This window comes from Felis catus, chromosome D1 (assembly GCF_018350175.1).
Source record: "Felis catus isolate Fca126 chromosome D1, F.catus_Fca126_mat1.0, whole genome shotgun sequence".
NCBI classification, from domain to species: Eukaryota; Metazoa; Chordata; class Mammalia; order Carnivora; family Felidae; genus Felis; species Felis catus.
In genome coordinates, this window is record NC_058377.1 from 30,486,803 (window position 1) to 30,509,298 (window position 22,496).

The 22,496-nt window shown below is 51.5% G+C and overlaps 1 protein-coding gene across 3 annotated transcripts in view; it reads right to left on the minus strand.

Moving 5' to 3' along the window:
* IGSF9B (immunoglobulin superfamily member 9B) overlaps positions 1–22,496 on the minus strand; it is a 51,059-nt gene that overhangs the window by 21,443 nt on the left and 7,120 nt on the right. For 2 of the 3 annotated variants that reach the window (XM_019811574.3, XM_019811575.3), the window contains exons 2-13: positions 18,280–18,477; positions 16,388–16,534; positions 10,777–10,928; positions 10,389–10,506; positions 8,916–9,057; positions 8,465–8,610; positions 5,358–5,500; positions 4,902–5,042; positions 4,701–4,817; positions 4,268–4,418; positions 3,057–3,180; positions 510–685 (exon numbers count right to left, since the gene is read on the minus strand). In XM_019811574.3, coding sequence (XP_019667133.2) covers positions 510–685; positions 3,057–3,180; positions 4,268–4,418; positions 4,701–4,817; positions 4,902–5,042; positions 5,358–5,500; positions 8,465–8,610; positions 8,916–9,057; positions 10,389–10,506; positions 10,777–10,928; positions 16,388–16,534; positions 18,280–18,477 — 1,755 coding nt within the window. The remainder of the gene's footprint in view (positions 1–509; positions 686–3,056; positions 3,181–4,267; positions 4,419–4,700; positions 4,818–4,901; positions 5,043–5,357; positions 5,501–8,464; positions 8,611–8,915; positions 9,058–10,388; positions 10,507–10,776; positions 10,929–16,387; positions 16,535–18,279; positions 18,478–22,496) is intronic. The other variant, XM_011286471.4, reaches the window with a different exon arrangement.

Here is a 22,496-nt window from a genome sequence, read left to right on the forward strand (position 1 = left end):
AAGGATCCAGGAACAGGCTGGAGGGGTGCCACCTGTTCACGGCGCTCTCCAGGTGGAATGGAGTGAGCCACTGGGTCCAGGAAGGAAGAGTCAGCATGACTAAGATTTGACAGGGAGAACTGGCCACACACCAGCCACCAAATGAGGCCAAGGGCCAGAGGAAAGAATAGGCAAGTGTGCAGAAGGAGGAAGAAGGATTCCTAGCCTGCCCTGTGAAGCCACAGGAAGATGCAAACATGTGGCTTACCAAGGAAGGATAAATGTTGAAAGGAACCTGGCCCAAAGTGCTCTGATGTGGGTCAAGGCACTATGGTCCAGGCAAAACTCAAAGAATGGGATGAGAAGTCCTTCTTGGGAGATCAAATGACATGATTACCTGAAGCATGTAGCAAGGTGCCTGGCACATAGTAAGAAGTAAATGTTATCTGCTAGGATCATCACCACCATTACCGTCTTTACCCAGATCCTCCAGGAAATATCCTCAAGACATCCCAGCCCGGGGTCCTCACCTAAAGTGTTCACAGTGACCACCTCACTGAAGGCGCTCGTTCCCAGCTTGTTCTGGGCCAGGACGCTGAACTGGTATGCTGTCTCAGGCTCCAGGGCATCCACTAGCAACCAGCTGGGTCCCGGTGGCACTGGCAAAGATAGCCAGTCATGGGGCCCAAACTGTGCCCGCTTCATCCTGGCCAAAAGAAAGAGAGAGGATCGGGGACAAGGAGGTGGGGTGGGTTACACTGGAGACATGAGAATGCATGCAAGGTCCTCAAGGAGGTGGCACTGGGCAGACCTGGCCTTCCCTGGCTTTAGGATAGAAAGAGGAAATGACCAAGGTGGGATGACCTTCCCAACTCTGGCTGTGCCAGTCTTTAACGCCAGTCGCCAGCCACCACTGGCACCACCTCTACTAAAAGGAACCCTTAGATATAAGTGATGCTTACAATACTGGTCAAACTACCAATTGCACTGGGGGGCGGGGGATCTTTACCCTGGTCACAGCCCTAAGAGTACATCTGCCTTGGGAGAGTAAGGACAGTAGGAACAAGGCAGGTACCATCGTGGGGAAGTGAGGATGAGCAATTCAGCAATGGCAGGACTAGGGAAGAAATCCAGGTGACCTCAGCTGCCCACCCTCCCAGGGACAGTGAAAAGTAGGGAGTAAAGTAACCCAGAGGGCTCACTCAGTCCAACAAGGTTTGAGTCACCTAAAGAAGCCTAGGGTATAAGACAAAAATGAGCAGGGATTTCCCCACAGTGAGGACCAGGATCCTTAAGGCCCTAACAGTTAGAACTCATAATCAAGGGCAAGGTCACACTGTGCGTGGAGGACCCTGGAACTAGGGGTGAAGGTTAGCGTTTGTTCTACACCGCCCACCTAACTCTCCATCCCTGCTATTTCCAGGTGCAGTGCCCTGGGATCACCACGGGGAGGAGACATCATCCTATGGGACTGAGACCCTGGGCAGCTTTCTTCCTGCAGCCCTGAGCTACAACTTAGTGGATGCCCGCTCACAGGGTTCCCTCTAGGTTTAAATGCTCACTACCATGAATGCTTAGGAGTTTGAGCTGAGGCAGCAAAAAGCACAGCAAAAAGAAGCCAGTGCCAAATGTCTGAGTCAATACGTGGAGAGTCAGAGGCAATTAGAACAACAGGAGGGAAGAAGACCTCCCCAAACTTTGCAACTACCCTTCCCACCCGCCCCCACCCCACCGCCCCGGGCACCAAAGCAAGTGAGCAAAGTGTGATAAAGCGGTGCAGATGAGCAGCAGCATGGAGCAGGACCGCAAGCAGTGAGGGAAACCCCAATCTACACCCAGACCTGCCACTTGGACATCCCCAAAGATGGCCTGGCCTTGCCAAAGGCCCTTCCCTGGACACACAGCTGCCCAGCAGCACCATGATTCTTGCAGCAGTCACCTGGCAGGGTTGTCAGGAGCCCTCCCCCGCCCAGCCCCCCACCTTGCCTTGGGAGGAACAGAGATTAAGGGGTGGAGGATGTTCTGGTTGCAACTCAGAGAGTTCCCCACACTCATCATCTAGGTTGTTTGCCTAGTCAGAACTCAAAACATCCAGAATATTCAGGATGTACCCACCAAAACATCATGATGGGAAAGAGGGCAGCTTCCTCTTAACCCCCCTTGATGTTGACTAGTGTATCAAGGGCTCTCCCTGAATCTCCATGAGTTGCCCTCTGCAGGAATATTTCCTCCTTCCTAGGCCCTGATCGAGCCAGGCTGGAATACATAGCCAGATGAGGCAGGTCTGAAAAGGAGGAAGTGAGAGGGCTCATCCTTCCCACTCAAGGATGTCCCATATTGCAGGTGGCCAGTTCTTGGCTCAGGATAGGAATGTGGGGGAGAAAAACCCTTGCGTGATGGGAAGGAGGTCCACTACGGCCCCTCTCTCCACCTTTTCTGTGCCTCCTGACCTCAGCCTGATTTATGTATGCATCTTTAAGATCCCTTACCTACCCCAAGGTTTAAGCAAAGATCTCAAATCACTACATCTGGCCAAATTAATAGCAGAGATATAAACACAATAGAAACACAGGGTCCTAGAGAAAATGAAGATGCTGAAGACAAGGCCAGAAGGCAAGCACCACTTCACATCAGTTTCTGGAACCACTGGGAAAGCGAGAGAATAAAAATTAGATTCTACGCTTCCAGCTGGGCTGTTTCTCAATGCCACTGAAGATTGGGAGTCTCTTCCAGACTCCAGAGGACAGAGGAACCTAAAAGAAGCATGAACCAAGGACACAAAAAGGGGTAGTGAGATAAGCTGAAGAGAGAGCAGCAGAGGGTGATGGTCAATTCAGGCAACAGCCTAAATTGGCATCCAAACCTTTCAGGCTGGGAATGCAGAATGCCCCGAATCCCTCACAGACGTGCCCATTCCCCACAAGACCTAGTCACTATGTCAACACACCTCACTGACTGGAGGTCTAGCAGGCAAAGAACTGTATCCTTCTCATAACGTCCACCCGCCCCAGGGACTGACTGAAGTCAGGGGTTGGGGGAGGGAGAAGCAGAGAGCAAAGCATGCGGGGGTGACTCACAGAGGTCCGTACCAAACTGAGAATGTCTGCTCGAATCCTCCATCATAGCCTGGCTCCCAGGACACGTTGGCAGTTGTCATGGAGACCTGGACCCGGACACTGCCCGGGGCATGGGGGCTGGTGCCTGGAGACCAAGTGGAGTGCTCTCAGACTGAAATGAACTGGGCCCAGTGAGCTGGGCACCCACAGTGACACTGCGTAGTAGCAAAATGCAGTGCCTCAAGTGGAGCGCAGAATGGCGAGGGATGCTGAGGAGCTGATGCCCTGAGCAATAGGACTGCAGAAGAAAAGCCATCCCACTGTGCCATAGAGTCCTTCTAGCAAGATATGGCACGAACATCAGGAACATGGCCAAAGGGAAACCAGAACCTTCGTCATCCCAGGCCAAAATCCTGTGCTCACCTGGCAAATACAGAAATACTCTCCCTCAAGGTCACAGTCCAAGCTAAAAAGTCCCTCTCCTATAAAGTTCTCTGGCCTCATGAGAGATAGCCATATTCCACCCGAACATCAAAGTGAGAGGCAGCACAACACAACTATTAAGAACTTCTACTTGTGTTTGAGTCCGGGACCCAGCAGTTATTAGTGATGTGATGTTCGGCAAGGTGTGTGATCCATGCCAGCCTTGGTTTCAATGTATGTACACTGGGGAAATATCAGCTCTCACCTCATAGGTTAAAAATGATAGGGCACCAACTGGGACAGAGCCTAAAACTGGTGGTAAATGCTCGAAGTGTTGGCCACTGTTACAACTAGCTATCAGTCCCCAGATGGGCAGGCTACAAGCTGAGGTCTTAGGGACACACACCTCAGGCAAAAGAAGTGGGAACATAACCCCTGGCACCCCGGAAATGGGAATGCCAGTAACCTCCAGGCCAGGCCCAGCTGCTGGAGCTCAGCACACTGGTCCCCTCCCAGATCCCCCTCATTCCATTCTTCCAGCTCCCCTTCTAGGCCTAGACACAGTCGCTACTTACTGCCCACACACATGCCTCATTTCTATGGGGGGTGTTGCTGGGTACATTTTGCGAGAAAAAGATCTCCCCAGGACAGGCCCCACGTCACCTTCCCTTGTATAGAGTCCACAGAGGGCTAGGGTTACACGTGGCAGGCTCCTGATTCAGGGGTGGGCCGACTCAAGAAAGATGCCCAGAAAGGGTAGACAGTGTCCGGTGCCCAGACCACAGCCCTCCTGCCCACAGCCCCCGTACCGATGACGGTCAGGTGGGTACTGGCAGTGATGCTGGTGACCACGTTGGTGGCGATGCACTCCCACTCCCCGTGGTCCTCCTTACTCAGAGCTCGAAACTGGAGACTCCCGCTGGGCAGGGCATTGTGCTTGCTTCTGCTGGGCTTCCCTACCTTGGCCAAACAAGGGGGCAAAGAGGAAGGCAGGAGCGGGTCGGCAGGGGAGGAGCCGGGTCAGCAGGGAAGAAGAGAAGCCACCAACATATCAGAGGCCCAAGAACAGGAGGAGCAAGTGGTACCCGAACATTCAGCCCACACCCCCACTGCCCCTCCTCCAGAGCACCCATCACTCTAGAAGTCAGCCCCACTGCTCAGCACCTGGCCCGGTCACAACAGAGCACTACCATATCTTGCCCCTCCAGCACACTTCCCAAGAGCTCCAGAACCTGAAGGTACCTTTCTCCAAGTGATGACAGGGAAAGGGTCCCCTGCAGCAGCACAGGGGATAAGCAGCTCCCGGCCAGCCTCCTGCCTATACTCCCAGCCTGGTAGCACCGTAAAATACGGGGGGTCCTAGGGAGAGCACAGCAAGGCCATGAAGTCAATCATTTCAGCTTGCCCACTCCCATGGAGGCCACTCTCAGCCCTGGGCCTCACCTTCAGGACAAGCCGTGCAGGAGCAGACTGGCCCATGGTCCCCAAAGTGTTGTAAGGCACACAGGTGTAAGTGCCAAGAGCCTCCTCTGTGGCCTCCTCAATCCGAATAGAGCCATCCTCCATCAAAGTCCAACCCAGGTTCTGTCAGAGCACAGACAGCAGAACAGGGAGCAATGGTCAGGGGACAGAAGCTCGGTCCCAGCCCCCACCAGGCCAGACCTAACTTTGCAGACCTGGACACAGCACCAGCTAGTGTGGGGTAAGGGGTTGTCTAAGTGCCCTGGGAGAATGGCAAAAGCTCTACCAGAGTGTAGACCCGCCACAGGAAGCAGCTCGTTGCTTTCTCAGAGATTTTTGGTAGGGACTAGAGGAGTCCTGCAGGGAACCAGACCCTCAGAGGCAGCAGCTCAGCATCAGGAGAGTCTCACTGTGACCCCACATGCATCTTTTCAGCACCTTCTCAACCTGCAGGGGGCGGCCATCTTTGTTCCACTTGACCACGGTGGCTGGTGGCTCTGCATCCACAGGGCATCGGATATAGCCGTGAATTCCCACGGGCACGTAGATGACAGGGGGCATGTTGAGGACACGGGCTGGATCTGTAGAGGGGTAGCATGGGGTGGGAGAGAAGAAAGGCAGAAGGGCAGTCAAGGAGTGAGAGATCTGGGCAGGGGGCCAAACCACCACATAAACCCCCGGGGTCTCATACAGACACTCGTACTCCAAGGAACTGCCATTCATACCCATCCACCCATTAAGTAAACACTGCCTATGTCCTCAGTGCTCACAACAGTGCCAGGTACCTGGACCACCATGAGGAACAAGACGGACAAAGCGCGGAGGCCACATCAGGCTGCCCCAGTGCAGTGTGGGCTGCCGGTGGCTTTTCATCTGCCCAGCCTACTGTATTCTTAAGAACTTCTGTTTCAGGGGCGCCTGGGTGGCGCAGTCGGTTAAGCGTCCGACTTCAGCCAGGTCACGATCTCGCGGTCTGGGAGTTCGAGCCCCGCATCAGGCTCTGGGCTGATGGCTCAGAGCCTGGAGCCTGTTTCCGATTCTGTTCTGTGTCTCCCTCTCTCTCTGCCCCTCCCCCGTTCATGCTCTGTCTCTCTCTGTCCCCCCCAAAAAAAAATAAACGTTGAAAAAAAAAAAAGAACAGAAACATTCTATTAAAAAAAAAAAAAAAAGAACTTCTGTTTCAAATGTCTGGAGGCACCCAAAGGCATGTTTTCACCTGCCTAAATCCCCAACACCTCTCAAATGCTCCTACACATGGACTGAACTGCAGACTAAGGACCCTGGATGTCCATTTCCCCAGCCCCTAGACTCCAAACTCAAAGTCAACATTTGACCCTATCCTCCACCAACCATTCCTCATCCCAAGTGTCTCTTGGACACCAAGCAGCTCTCTCTCGCTCCACATCCTAAACCAAAAGTGGAACGTCAGTTCTACATTCTGTGTTCAGAGACATGACCACCAGTGTTCTTTCCTCTCCTCTCCATTCTGCTAGCTGTCCAGCCCCTCTTGGCCTCAGTTTCCCCTCTGTGCAGCTGGAATACGGAATCAGCTTTGGCCACAGAATGGATGAAAGTTTCCCACAAGAGCAGCAAGAGGAGCACATCCTGTGATGTGGGTGACTCATCACCTTCCCATTCTCCCCAATTTCCCCTGAGGGCGACCAGGAGAAAGATCCAGAACTTCCAGTGAGGCTGTGAGGATGAATGAGCTGGTATGTTTTAAGCATTTGGAGCTCTTCAGAGAACAGCATTACATAAATATCAGGCCGAGTTATATATTTAGACATAGCTTCCTTCTTTTGTATGTAGAGTTTTTTTTTTTTTTTTTGCCTCCAAGATTTTTCAAAGGGTTTATGAATGGGAAATACTCTGAACGCTGCTTTTTAGCAGAAATAAAGATCCTTGTCTCACCCACCTGAAAATCTCACCCCCCGGATTCCCTCTGAAGGCAAAAAGGAGGTAAAAAGGGACAAGCTGCAGTGGGTGATGGCACTGGGGAAAGACGCAGAAACCGCATACCCCTCTCGGCACAGAATGGCCCATGGCTTCATGGATGGAGGCCTTACTTTTGGTTACATTCCTCATCCTTCTGAAGACTACCCCTGCTGGTTCTCTCTCTCTCTGCCCCCGCCACCTTCTAGCCCAAGTGACATAGCTAGACAAGATGCTACTCCAAGTGGACTCTTCCCTGCCCTTAGCTCCTCCACATCTAGCACAGCTTGGGGCACATGGTAAGTCATGTTTAAATAGCTTCTTGACTTGCTTTTTCCTACTGCAGGTCAGAGTGGGAAGTGCTTGATGTCCTGGGTCACACCACATAGCTTTCCTAGGGCCTCATAGCCCTTAAAAACTTAGACTCATCATACAGCATGCTAAAAGCCCTTTTTAAGTTGATGACAATGGAAGTGGAAAAATGATGCCTTTGTCCCCACAAGCAAAATCACTGCATGGAGAAGGAAACAATAAGCATGTGAGGTGAGAAGCTGGACAGGGCTCAAAGGTCCAGCTTGGCTCCACCACCACAGCGCCCACTCAGCAGTAGACAAGTGCAAACACCCAGCTGTGTGGAGTGGCTTTGGAGACCAGCCCCACTTCCTGGGGTCATCAACTGTCCTTCTGCTTGTTCTCAGCTCACATGCTGACCAGGGCATCTCTAGGCTATTGAACTTCTCACCCAGCCACGGCATGCCCTTGCGGGTGAGCAGTCTTCCCACACTAGCCCTCAAGTGATAAAAAGCCTGTCACCTACGGTAACCAGGCAGGGCCTTTGTTGTCTGAGTGACAGGGCCATCCACAAATCAAAAGAAAGAAATTAATCCTCATTACTCATCCTTCTGTCTCTTTCTCACAGTGATCAGCTTGCCAGGGGGTGGGAAAGCATCGACTACACTGCCGGATTCAAGATTAGCAAACTGAATTATTGCACTTGCACAAAAGCCCTCAATTGTTCTGGCATGAGGAGCAGCTCATCCATTTGGATCTCTGGTCGCCCTAGAGAAGAGCTAGAAGAAAGCCAAGAGGGAGCCAGATGCTGGCAGAACTAGATCAAGTCACCCCAGAAGAGGGCTCTGTCCCCTTCACTCCAAACAGCTGTCCACAGTGGGGAAGGCATAGAGCTGGCAGGAAATCTAACTCTACTTCAGCTTCACCTACACTCCCTCATATACCTGAGAAAAAAAGGACCAGAGACCATCTCATTCAACATCCAGAGAGAGGAGTTGGCTAGCATTCAATATAAAGACAACTGCTCAAAAGGTCTACCGATCCTTGAATCCCACCTAAGCTTGTTGACTGATGGAATGAATCAGTTAACACTTGTAGTGATGCCTGGCCCATAGAGGACACCCAGCAAGCACTGTTTCACCTCAATTGACCAGCCCAAGTCTTGGCCTCATGTTGGGCTATCCCTGCTTCCTGTCATTCCTCTGCCCACATTCCCTCAAATGACACTCAGTCTTTTACTATCCTCCAGCCTCCAGTCTGGCTAATGTGGCTTGGATCTTCTGGAACCCCCACCACGTGTTGCTCTCCCTATCCCTACTCACACTGCACAGTTAAGTATGCTGAGGCAGAAGGGGAGCGCCCCAGGCTGTTGCTAGGAACACAGGTGTATTTCCCTGCATCCTCAGGTTTCACCCGGAAGATGATCAGGGTCCCATCGATCAGGATCCGCACTCTCAACTTCAGGTCACTACAAACACACAAAGAGACAAGGAGGGGTGGGGGAAGAGGGTCTTCCATGAGACAGTGGAGCAAGGCAGCAAGGAGTCCCCTCTCTGTGAACGAGGCAAGGAGAGCCAGAGCCTCCTCATATTCCTGGCCCATCTCAAGGCCACTCTGTGCAGACACTGGCCTTGCATGAGGGACAGATTAGACCTCCCCTCTGCAAGCTCCTAGAGCCCAAGAGCAGCCTGCAGCAGCCCCTGCTCAGAGGCCTTGCCCCTGGGAGGCCTGGTGTCTGGGGACCCCACTGAGAGGGCAGGGCAGCATGCTCACTTCTGGAAGTAGACGTTCTCGTCCTGCCAATACCAGGTGTAGGTAAGGTTGCCGGGATACGCCTCTGCCCGGCAGGTGAGCAGAGCATCCTGGGATATGTTGACAGTGATGTTCTCAGGAGGGGAAACGATGAAGGGAGGCCCTAGGGAATAGGAAATAAACATAACCTTACCTGGTATGGGAGGGGAGCACAGCAGTGCTGGGACCTCCCAGGAAGCTCTGAGAGGTCTCAGCAAGCAGTGCCTAAACTCCAGGAGGGAGCTGGAGAGTAGCACTGGTTCAAGAGGCAACAGCACAACCCTGGGCAGTCGCCACAGAGATGCTTCCAGCTACTGCTAGCACTCACATTCTTACTCTCCTTACAGGTCCCAGAGATGCAAAAAGTCCTGGGGTGTGACCACAGTGAGCCCCAGCCCCCTGAGCCAGCTGCAGGACACCCTTATTGGTGTATACCTGCACCCTGCCTCCATGCACAAGCTCCCCAAACCAGCCATCTCACCCCTAGACACATAGACATACATACCCCTTCCTGCTCATCCTTCTCTCCAGCAGAACCTGAGCAGGGGACATGCATGAGGGACAAAGGCCACTCTTTTCAATCCAGAGCAATGAATAATCTTGCTTCTAAAGGAGTTAAAAGGCTTGTGCTGCTTATCAGCCAGAGGTCAAGAGGCCAGATTTGGGGAGAGGAGGCAGGGGGATAGCAGAGTAAACAGAGAGTGAAATCCCAGAACTCCCTGGTGCTCGCTTTCCAGATAGGCCATAGCTGCCACTTGGCTCTCTCCTGAGAGTGGGCAGCTCTTCTCCAATCTACAGAGGGACCTCTGGCCCATGCTGCAACACTCCAAGTCAAAAGAAGGCAGAAAGAACATGTGTCTCAGCAGCCCTGGCAGCCCAGACAGCCACCACTAGCTCTCACCCGCTCCTTCAGCAGGCAGCAGGTGGGAGGCAAAGAGGGTGGATGGGCTCAGTACAAAGAGATTCTGCCATCCTGACGCTAGTCCTTCTGGGGCACACTGGGGCCCCAGGCAGGGAAAACTGGCATTTCCCAGTGCTGACCATGCAGACCCCAGCTTTGCCAAATGCCCTCAGTGTTATTTTAAATGTCTAAGGCTTGGATTGAATTCCTATCTTTATTTATTGAAGCCGTCACTAACGGGGTGGAAACCTAAGGGAGGTCTTCTCCCTTGGGGAAGATGGAGGTACAGCAGGACACTACTCAGACAGAGTAACCATCAACATGGTGCCTCCTGTCATCCCGTGTGATGGCCACAACAGGCCACCATGGGCACTCGGGCTATGAACTACACAATGCTCAGGGGGAGCCCAACCCCACTCCTCATGAGCTGCCCATCTCTCTACCTACCTCAGCTGTGCCAGTCATGCCCTGGGCAAACCCCTCTGCAGCTCAGATGGGATGGAAGTCCCTGTAAAAGGTCTGAGGCATGAAGAAGCCAGAGAAATCTCTCTTACCTTGGACAAGCAGGTGAGTGGTATGAACAGCCTCCCCCTGGATGCTGTATGCACGACAGGTGTAGGCACCTCTGTCCTCCCTACTGACCGATGTCACCGTCAGGCTGCCATCACTCACCTGGGGCCAAAGAGAGATGGAGCTCAGCACCCACACTGGGGCCCCACCAGGGGCTATCTCCTCAGGCAGAGATAGCCTCAGGGCTCATGCACTAGGGGGATATGGAGCCAGGCACTCCGTTCATCTCCCTTCAACCACAGACACCAACAAGGCTGCCTGCTGTGCAATGTTACTGGTCACATGAAGCAGGAGACCACCATGGAGAGGGAGGAGGCAAAGGAAGGGCAAGCAAGGCAAAGTGCAGCAGCCCCAATGGAGAACCACACTTACCTGGTATTTCCCACTAGCACCTAGGAGTGTTCCCTCCTTCAGCCAGGTGACAATGGGCTTGGGGTTCCCAAAAGCTGTGCAGGTCATGGTAACACTGCCGCCCTCCTTGGCCTCAATGTACTGGGGGGGTGTTTCCGTAAAGGTGGGAGGAGCTGCAGAGAGACGCAGGGTGGGATTAGCCAGGCTGCCACCCTGCATGCAGTGCCCACCCACACCAGGCACCATGGCCATTGTGTTCATACTTAACCTTCCACGAGGTGCTAGGATAAAGGAAGGAGGGGGACACAAGTAAAATCCTCTGTGCCTGAGTCTTACAGGAGAAGAGGAGACCTGAAATTCAAAGTCAGTCTGGCTGGGTGCAAATTCTAATATTCTCCCATTGTGCTTGGCTAATTCCCAATAAACAAATATTTGCTGAGCACCTACAAGGAGGCCACCATGCTCAGCACTAAGGACAAAGTGATAAACAGCACAGCTCCCATGACTTGCAGAGCACACACTTGCTACTAGCTCCAGACTGTTCCATCACCCCCCACTCCGGTCTTTCACCTAAAGATCATTCCTGATACTCCAACTTCCTTAACCCCATATTTCCCCCCAGTCAGGCCCCATATTTCCAGGATGTCTCCCACCTGAGCTCCATCTAGGCCTACTACAGACCACAGGCCATGGTGACAAGGAATCTTACTCTTCCAGATTAGGCAGAGAAAATTTTCCACCTTCTTCCTTTTCTGGCATCCAGACAGAAAGACAGCCCACTCTGCAGGCTACTCCTTTTTTAATTTTCTTCTGATTATGCCAGGTTATCCCCACACTACCACCTGATTTGATTGTAGTTTTGACCAATATCCATCCTGTTTGGATAATCAACTGTTCAGAGACTCAGTCTCATCAGTCTGAGCTGCTTGTAGAGGCAATCAGATCACTCTTAACCTCTTGGACTTTCATTGCTTTTGAAGTGACAAGGAGGGGCCCCACTTTTAACCTTGAGTCCTAGGGTTCACAATGCCTGGCTGAGGCAGGACATTTTTAGCTCATCTCAAGGTACCCAAAGACCAAGTTACAGTGCAGCCTGCCACTAGTTGGGTAACCCTGGACAAGTTACTCAGCCTCTCTGGGCTTTACCCAAATCTGGCCCCCTCCAGTATTGAGGTGAGGAATAAGTGAGATACAGTTTGTGAAAGGGATCTTGTGAATGTAGATACGTGTGAAATGTTGGTTATTTTGCCATGACTATCATCATTGTCATCTCCCCAGAAACATCTGAGGCATCAATGAGAAGCTTTGAGGGGCGCCTGGGTGGCTCACACAGTTGAGTGTCCAACTTCAGCTCAGGTCATGATCTCACAGTTTGTGAGTTCAAGCCCTACGTTGGGCTCACTGCTGTCAGCCTGGAGTCTGCTTCAGATCCTCTGTCCCCCTCTCTCCCTGCCCCTCCCTGCCTCACACTCTCTCTCAAAACTAAAATAAACATTTTAAAAAGAGAGAGAGAAGCTTTGAGATAGGTGTCACCTCTCCAGACAGCGTTGCCCCGAGAACCAGTCAGAGTGCTTTGAGGTTTGGTACTGTCTGCCCCCTCCTCTGCCAACCTCGTCTGCTACCATATACCCCTTCACTGTGCTCTAGCCACCCTGGCCATCTTTGTCTTTCTCAAATGTGCTAAGAATGTCCGATCTCAGGGCCTTTGCATTTGCTGCCCTCTCTGTACCCAGACCTCACTCCTTTGGTTCATGCAAATCTTCACTAAAATGCTATCTCTGCCTTAAGTGGTCAGCCCATCTAAGATAGCACTTCTAACATTCTCTACCCCCTTAGACTATTTTATTTTCTTTAAAGTACTGATCACTGACTCTCCCTGAGAACAAAGATCTTTTCAGTAAATCACACTGCATGCCTGGCTTTTAGCACAGTTCCTAGCTTGTAACAGAGCACTCAACGAATGTCTGCTGAATGGATGAATGAATTAAATGTACATACATACACACACCTACAGACCAACACAAATTCAAACACATAAAACTTCCTAGGAACAAGACCATGGCAATACCACTTTCTTCAATCATTTCCAAAGCCCTTAACTCAGTGTGGGCACACAGAGGGCACTTGGAGAATGAATACTGAGTGAATTAAGAAGCATAGTTCATCACACACAAAACACACACAATGGACAACTTCAAGCACATCAATACTCATCCAGCATCTAATATAATAAAAATGATGGCAAAAACCATCCCAAATCCTTATAAAGGGATTCTGGAATCCTAGCTTCCAGGCCTCTCGTGCTGCCCTGGAATGTGTGCTCATCTCCAACAGAGCCCCTCTTGCCAAGCCTGTCCCTGGAAATATAGCCACAGCCTCATTACCTCTGGTGTCAAGCTTAAAAGAAAAGATAATAAATTAAATTACGTCCTGAAGTGACAAATTAATTACTAATTACATAATTACTTTATTATTTAGGTGCTAATCAGGAAAGTACTTTGAACAATCTCGAGTTTTCAGGAAAACAATGGTTTGACTCTCAATTATTTACAGAATTAGGTGTTAGCTTGCCAGCTGCATTTCTAGGCTTAATTCTTTTTTACAAGTGCTCTATAATTAATAGTGCAGGTTAGAAATAGACTGGCCTCTCCTCCAAGTAATTCACCAATGTAAAGCAAGACTTGGCTTGGGCTTTTTGGGTATTTTGTGTGATAAAGGAATAATTGGGTTTGTTTCCACCCAACTGGTCTTTAAGAAAACACAGAAGGAGATTGAGACCATTTATAATTCTAATTTTTCACTGGCCTTTCATTTTCCAAAGGTGATCTCTGTCAGAAAATGCCTGACACTAAACATTCTAGTTTGGAAGCAATGGAATGCTGGCACTCCAGACTCTTTCCTTCCATAATGGAAATATTTATGCTGGAAGGAACCTCAGAACTGGGGGTGAAAGGAGGAGGGAATAAAGGGAGACAGCCCTCTCACCTTCAAACATGTCTGCTCTAATCTACCCACTTGGGAGGCAGGCTCCTTGGTAAGGGCAAAGCCCCAGTTTAAACCCTGGAGCAGATGAGGGAACATTCTTAGCTTTTCTGGCCAACATTTTCTATAAACAACCTCTATGAATGCACTGACTCTCCATCTGGGCATCTGGGCATGCTGTTCCCTCTGCATGGAATACCCCTGCACCCGGCTAACTCCTCCTCCCTAGTTGGGTCTCTGCACAGGAGTCCTTCCCTCAAAGAAGTTCTCCCTCCTTTGTTCTCCCAAAGCCCATATTGCAATTTTCTCTGGACTTACTGCCTCTGGAAGTTTCCTTAAAGCTGAGTCTGGATTGGGCCCATTGCTGTGTCCCCAGAGCCTACCACAGAGCAAACATCCAAGATGTGTGTGTGTGTGTGTGTGTGTGTGTGTGTGTGTGTGTTACTTCCCTTTATTTACAAAATCTACAAAAAGCACTCCAGCCTGATCTCCAGGCCCAGGATATACAGGTTACTCATGTAAATACTAAAAGCCAAGACTCAAGATGTGTTATGAATGGATAATTATTGGTGAGTTTACAAGAACTTTCAAACTACTACAGTCCTCTGCATCTTCCAGTCTGAGGACCTTCCTATATACCACCTCCTTGCCACTACTATTTCATTTGATTTCATCTTTTTTTCTCTCTTGAGAAAGAGAATGGCCAGCATCTGACCCACATGTAATTAATGTCACAGACACTGTGCAGGACACTTTCTTACACAGCATTTCATCTGATCTTCACAACAGCTCTGCAAACAGGCATTGGTTTTGGTAACTGAGGGAGTTGATGCCCAGAGAGTTGCCTGGGATCTTACAGCTACTGAATGCATGAAATAAACCAAACCTTTTCAAGGCCTTCTCCCATGCTTATTCCACTCTAAGTCATTGTGAATTCTCACAGAACCAATTCCCACTCGTGCAAACTAATATAGAGACATAATACAACACACAATCTCCAATTAAATTCTACCTTCCTGTCACATGAGTGCCTACTGAACACCTGATGTCTCAGGTCACTGAAGTGGGCGCTGCCAGGAGGACATGAAGGGAAAACAAGGTGGTTCTTGGAGATTACAGCCCAGTTTAGAAAGGGCATAAGAGAGAAAGAAAGCAACGTGGGGACTCTTGGCTCGGTGTTCAATCAGCGAAGCTTTTCGCGGCAGATTTACCTTCCTAATTATGTTTTGCTTGGGCTAATATTAAGATGAGTTTTCATTCTCAGCACACACAACAGCTGGCATCAAAAGGAGGTGACTCAAAAGCTTGCTATGTGGTGGGGACAGCCCACCCAAGACTTAAAGTAAGCCTCCAATCAGTCTCTTGGGACTGACTGACAGGAGCCAACTATATCTAATGGGTTGGGCAGCCTAGACCAACACTGTTCTAGGACCACCATCGCTAAGTCTGCTCTTCTCAGATAACAGTGCCCTAGCTAAAATACTCTGTTCTTTCAGGACCCTGGAGAGGTTCTCAAGCCAAGGAACATGGCCTGCCCCCCTTGGGAGGAATAACCCAACCCCACAAGGTAGGGCAGAGAGATCCATCCTTCAGAGCAGATCAATACTATGAGAAACTTCCAAGCGAGGAACAACATCAATTTCTCTCTCCCAACCACAGCATCTATAGTCACAGATATCAAAACCACAAGGACCCAAGCTCTGTGTGGCACATCCAAAGCATATATGCCACTTCTCCAGATTTTTCTCCACAGTTCCAGCTTCTCCTGGCTCCTCTAGAGTATCTCCTCCCAAGTAAGGACTCCCAGGGACATAAGAGAGACTCTCTTGTGGAATGCACGCAGAGGGCCCAACCCCTGGTGTGGTCACAGCCTTAGAATCAGGCCCCCAGCCTGCACCAGCACTGGGAACTCAACTAAGTCACTTGGGCCTCTGCAAAGGGCTTTGTTGCCTTTTCCCAAACACTTGAAAAGCATCAACACATAGCAGTTAACTGAACTATAATAACTGATAGCCATTAAAATGGTTACTCTTCACAGGATTCTTACATTTTCTTAGACAGTAAACCCAGCACAAGAAGGGACCATGTCTGGGTTGGCTCACCATCATTGCTCTTCCCCTAGTGCAAGGCTAGGCACACAACAGACACTCATTACATATCACTCAAATGAACATATTTAACAAGGAACCAAGATATTAACCTAAAAAGGAAAATGGTTATGGTGGGGCTCCAGAAATCCCACTAGAGCAAGAAGGCATTATTTGGACTAGCAGGGTCTTCCCAAGGCTGGGAAATGGTGCCAGAGGCTATAAACTGGGCTTCGACAAAGCCTTAAACCTCCTGGTTCCAAGAACCAGCTACCTACCTCCCTCTGAGGAACTCTGACTCCACCACCCACAGCAAACCCCACTTCGTGCTCAGAGAGCTACTCCTCCTATGCATCTCTGTTAACCCAAGGCTCTAGGAAGACAACTGAAGGGGCGTAGGAGGTGAGAGCTACTAATGCAATGGGGCCTGGCCCTGATGAGGCTCCTCTTTGTGTCAGAGATTTGGGGCAGGAATAGTGGCTTTGCCTAAAGCAGGTCCTCAGAGAGCAGTCTTCTGGGTCATCCCCCACCCTCCCAGCCCCAGGAATGAGGCCCATACACACCGTTGATGGTAAGGTGGACCCAGCTACCATTGTGAAAGGTGTCATATTGTTGGTCCAGCATGAGCACTTTGCACTCGTACCAGCCCTGGTCCTCAGAGCGAACCTGCTCCAGTCGCAGGGATGCTTTATCATGAAGACTTGCCCGGCCTGCAGGAAGAAAGTGGACAAAAGCCCAGGAGGCCATCAGGGTGAGGCTAGCGGTGTGACACCTGCCAAAGGCAGAGGACCCATTGTAACCTTCAAACCATTTCCCATGATAGGACCCCAAAATAACACCTTGCACCAATCCCAGGCAGTAGGCTGAAAGGAAAAGGCACGCAGCCTTGCCATGGAGCCACTCTCCTGGTCTCGGCTGGCCCAGCCCCGCTGCAACTGTAACTCTGGGTTTGGCCCTGGGAAGAACCTCAGTCCCTCAGAATACTCCTATTCTTTTGGAGATCTCTTGGGATAAAGGAAAGGCATGGGGGATGCAGAGCTGAAGAAAGAGAGTGGGAGGGAGCGAGGGAGGAAAGCAAAGGTGCAAATAGAAGAAGGTGAGGTATGGGACTCTAGAGCAGGCCCTAAACCTCAATTCAGGCTGAGTGACATCCTTCTCCCACCTGGGTCCCCACCACCAGCATCTCTCTGCCTGTCTTCCCTATGGTAAAGCAGAGGAAAGGCAGGCCAGGGACCAGGGTGGAGAGGTCCCCTCCAGGTGCTGCTGCCCATGCCTGAGACACTGCACATCTAGCCAGAACCCAGTGTCCCCAAGAGCTAAGACACCAGAGCCCATAAGCCCAAGAATGAGGACAGGGCTGGCAAGCAGAGCAAAGGCCCCCCAGCTACCCTCCTTAACTCCATCCTCCTCCCCATTAGGAGGCCATCTTTGTCTCACTCATGGTGATGAGATGGTAAGAACTGCGGCAGGAGCAAGCAGAATGGGAGTCTAAAATGAGGAAACAAAGCAGCCCTCAGGGTCCACCTTCCCCTCACCCACCACCTCAGCCCAGCCCTCAATGCCATGTCACCACCCTCTCAGTTTTCATCCTGTCTCAACACTGGCAATCTGCCTAAAAACCAGAGCATCAAATGGCCAAAAACAGAGTGAGAGAGAGAGATAAATGGAAGCTTTCTGAGAGATGCAAATCAGACCTCAGAAGTCTGACCTCAAAGTCCTGCCAGCTTCCTGTCTTCCATTAAAATTCCAGCACACATACGCACACGTGTGTGCACACACTCCTACACGCATGTATGTCCCATGCTCTCTTCCCTGGCAGGCTGGCAGACAGGCACTGGTAGTGACTCACAGTGAGGCCCCTTCTGGCAGGTGGAACCACAGAGCAAGACACCGAGGGGACCAGGAGGAGAGAGGCTGGAGCAGCAGAGGAGGCAGACAGCAGGTGCAAGCCACAGCCACAGCACTGCCCGGACCAGCCTCAGACATTTACTTCCACTGCTCATGGATGAGATGAGGCCCCAACTTCAAAGCTAGAGGGAGGGAGTGGGCAAAGGCAGACAGAACAAAGTCTACAGCACACCTGGCCAAGGGCAGCAGGGCTCTGACTCAGCTTCTTTCTGCACAGAGCTCCCCTTCTGCCCAGCTCTCCTCCCCTGCATGGTGGGCTCTCTAGGCTTCCCTGTCCTTACTCCTGCCTCTGCCCCTACACATCCATAGCTGTGCAGTGATGCTTTGTGTCTGCACCACCTCCTCTTCCCTCTCCTCCCCACCACTTAATTAAAACCTACCAAAGTGCAAACGATGGGAGGAAAGAGGCAGAGACTATGGAGTAAAGATAACAGACCAGTCAGAAAGATAAGCAATAGAAAGGCAGGAGGAAGAGTGCCATGACCATAACCACTGAGAGCAAAAACCAGGAGAGGAAACAAGCAGCCCCGTGCAGCCCAGAACTTACCTGCATACTCAGGGTCCACATGAGGGGGATAGTAGCCAAACTTGATGAAGATAGGGATGGGCACCCCAAACTTGAACCACTCCACGACATAGGGTGGGGGCTGTCCCGTCACTGGGTGAATCACATCGCATCGCAGGACCACGCCCTCACCGGCTCTCGCAGTAACAAACTCAGGCTCCTCTCGAAGGCCGTGGGCAGCTAATGGGTCAGCAAAGTTGGGATGCACAAAGGGAAATGACAAGGAGATCCTGCCCCAGCAGCCCAAGAGGCAGCCCCTTGCCCATGTCTAGGGACCTCTGCATTCCCACTTCCTCCCCAAGGCAAGCCGCCCACCCCAGCCCTCCTCCTGAAAAGTAGTCCAGTCACTTCCCAGAAGGTCCCCAATACATTTTTAACCCCCTTAATCCCCTCTCTTCTCATACCTCCCACAGCTCTGGGGGCCCCAGCTATCCATGAACCTGAGACAGGTAGGAAGGGGAGCAGAAGAGGAGAGAGAAGCAGTTCTTTCCAGTCCTGCATGCCAAACCTTCCCTCCCCAATCCCAAAGAGCAGATCCATGACCATATCCTCCTCCTTTGAACTCCCAACAGTCCTAAGGAGTCTGGCTACTGAGAAAGTAAAGGGGCCTCAGCCTCTCTGTGGAGACCTGCAGCCTGGATTACAGAAGCCTGCTGTAGCAGAGGGTAAACATGGAATCTCTTCCTGTGCAGGATGCTTCCCACCAGAGCCTGGTAGGAGCTGCAGAGCCAGCCTCCTCCTACGCCCCACCCCCAGCTCAGCCTGATGTTCACAGCACAAAACAAGAGTACTCCATACAGGAGCAGGGGAATCCCTAACAAGCTGAGCAGAGGCTGCTCATGGCAACACCAGAGGGAAAACCCCACAGGCCTGACTAGCCTCTCCAGGCTCCTCTCTCCCACGCCCCACCACACCTGCTACAAAGAGGGGAACAGAAGGGTCCTCCAGCCCTCCAAATTCCAAGCCCAAGACATCACCATTAGGATAGCAGTATGCTGGGGGCAGAGCAGGGATCCTGGGGCTGCTAAGTTCAGCCAGCTAAGGGGAAATCACCCCACCTTTAGTAGATGATAAAACATATGGCTGGATAGGGTGCGCCTATCCTCTTGGCAGCAGGAGGGCAAAGTGGAGAGAGACCCATCCCCACCCACAAGCTGGAGGACACAGAGGACAGGCTAACTCAGGCACTGCTTCTCTCACTGGTCAGCCTGTTCATGAGCCCCTACAGGAGGCATGCCACCCCCACCTCCAGCCTGAAACTGCTCCCTCCCGCATAAAGCCTCCATGCCCACAAAGTCACCTTGTCGAGCTTGCTTCCCAGTGAAAGGGACAGCCTGGAGAAGCCTCTTCTTCCTGGCTTCCCTCACACTACCCAACACAATTACAGAGGAGACCTCCCCGGCTCTCCCCATCCAAACTCACCTCCCCTCCCAGTCCCTGCTGGGCCGCTCCAGGCAGCACCAAGGACAGCAGCTGCTCTACTAGCAGTGCAACGCCAAGAGTTGATGGACCCTCCCAACACAGAAAGGATGCCCAAAAGAACAGCGTGTCTGTTTGTCTGTCTGTCTGCCTGTCATGGTGCTTCTGTATCTGACTCTTACTGCATCTCTGACCCCTGTGTGCTACTGCCTATCTCCTTATCTCATCTCTCTCTTTGCTTCATGTCTGTGTCTTTGGCTCCTTCTATGTGTCTGTCTCTCTGATTCTGTCTTCTGGTTCTGAGACAGAAGTCTCTCTCCTACTCCTTCTTCATGTGTCTCTGTGCTGTTCCATCTCAAATCTTCAAGTCTCTCTGTCTCTGTCTCTTCCTCTTTAGCTCTCCCTCTATGAGGATGCTTCTACTTGTCTTTCTTGGTTTGTCTGTGTGTGTGTGTGTATTGGGGAAAATATGTGGATTTCTTTTCACCTATGCACTGAGAAGGGATTCTGCCTGCTTTTCTGTGTGGAGGTACCTCTATGGGCTTATGTTTCTGTGTTTGCGTCTTTCTGTGTCTGTCTGCATGTTCGCTGTTCATCTGTGTCTCTCCTTCTCTCCCTCCCCATCCCCCTCTCCCTCTCCTCCCTAAGTTGCGGAAGGAGGAGGAGGCAAGCCCTTCTAGAAGCTGATTGGCTACTGGTGACATCACTGTTTTCTAGAGAAAGAGCTAAGATCACAGAGTATTTTTGGAGCAGAGCGGAGTGTTGCACTCACCTGCCAGAGGCCCCAGCAGGTTTCCCAATACCCTCACCCCCAACCTTGCTTCAGGCTAGGTTTGAATTCCAACCCCTCAGGGAAAGCTCCAAGAAGGCCCAGCTGCAGCAGGCACCTCCCCCACAGCCCCAGAGGCACCTGGATAAGGACAGAGCCTGCCTCCTAGCCTCCAGGAGCACAAAGGCTGATCCCGGACCCAGAAAGAATGGGCAAACAGTGGGCACCATGTGTGAACAGGGGGAGCAATGTGTGTGTGCATATGTGAATGTGTGTATATGAGGCTGCTCTTGGCAAAAGGATGTATGTGTGGATACATGCCTGTGTGCATGTGACTAGCTCTTAGCAAACGGACAAGGATGAGTGGGGGGGGGGGGGATGCTGCATGTGTGAGTGTGTATACGTTTGTGACTGTGTGTGTATAGCACAGACTTTCCAGGAGGTTAAAGGAGGAAATACAGGAGCCTGGGAGAAGAGGAAGGAGGTATTCCAGGGCCTAGTTACCTGGTGTGCAGGACAGAGGCTGTCCACAGAAGGGGGCCCCTTCCCAGGGCTTTGGCCCCTAGAGCCTAAGGCAAGAGGCAGAGGGGCAAAGAAAATGACCAGCTCTGCTGAGCAGGTGGTTGCCCACTTTTAGCAGTGAAGCTCGGCTCTGTAGCACCATGGCTACTGGGGTTGAGAGCTCTGGAGAGCAATGCCAGGAGGTAGGTTGGCTCCAAAATGGGTTCCCACAGTGCCTCCTGCTCAGTGCTGCCTCATTCTCACCTCCTGGCAATGAGGCAGCCTCATTCACACCTCCCCCAGCACTGGGGCTGGCTCCAGGTTTCCACTTCCACCCCCAGCCAGCCCCTGGGCTCAGGACTGAGCACCCAACCCAAGGCCCACCCCCAAGCCAGTCAGCCCCATCCCTCATCTCTGCACAAGGACCCTTTCAACCAGGGACAAGCAGCTGGAGAGAGGACTCAGTGAGATAAGCATCCCAAATATGAAAAGCAAGGCAGAAAGAGATGGAGTTTCCCAAGAAGAAAGCAGAGGCGTGGGAGCTCCTGGCCCAGCCTCTGCACTTGGTTCAACCCATTTGGTTTTCTGAACCCTGAAGTACTTATCACCTTCCTCAACTCCTCAACACACACACACACACACACACACACACACACACACACACACACCCCTCTCACTCCATCACCTACAAGCACTTCTTCCTAAACCTGATCCTTCCTGAGCCAAAGCATGTCTAATAAGACACTTTCTCTAGAAAAGCTCAAAGCATGAAACAAAAGTAAACAGGGTGGCAGTAAATAGGGAAGGGGTGCTTGATGGAGGAGAAACTCTCACCTAGGACACCAAACCCAAATTGAAGACTTTGAAAGAGACTCAAGAAACCAGGAAGGAGAGAGACACAGAGACAGACACAGTGCAAACCTGACACAGGAAGAGCCCAGCCCACAGCAAGAAAGAGAACTCTGGGGCACAGAGGACCCAAAGACATAGGCCTTCATAGGAGCCCAGAATCAGGAAGACAGAGCAGAGGCTATTCGTTCAAGAAGCAAGTGGGCTTCTCCCCAGCAGATTGACTGGAGCAACTGCCAGTGGGCAGGGGGGCAAGAGGAGGAGAAGGAAAGGATCAAGAGTGACCTGAAGTGAGGAGGGGCTGCAAGAGGCAGAGACACCCCCAGGCCCCTTCCCCACCAAAGAAGCCTACAGCAGCCCAAAGAGGTGTGGCAACAACCTCAGAGGGGAAACTGGCATCTGCAGGAGTGAGGGTGGTAGGAGCCCATGAGGTGCCCTGGATTCCACATACCTGTTTTAGAGAAGGCAGGAAACAGCAATACCCTAAGCCGAGCAAATCTGCATCTTGGGGCTCTGCCCAGCCCACTTTGGAGTTGTTTTCCCAGGATAGGGTAGAGAAAGCAGGAGAACAAAGGAAGATGAGGTAGCCCCTGCAGTCTGGCTGACCTTTCAGGAAGCCCATAGGGTACAGGTCTCCTGCTCTCTAGGCCAGGTGGTGCCC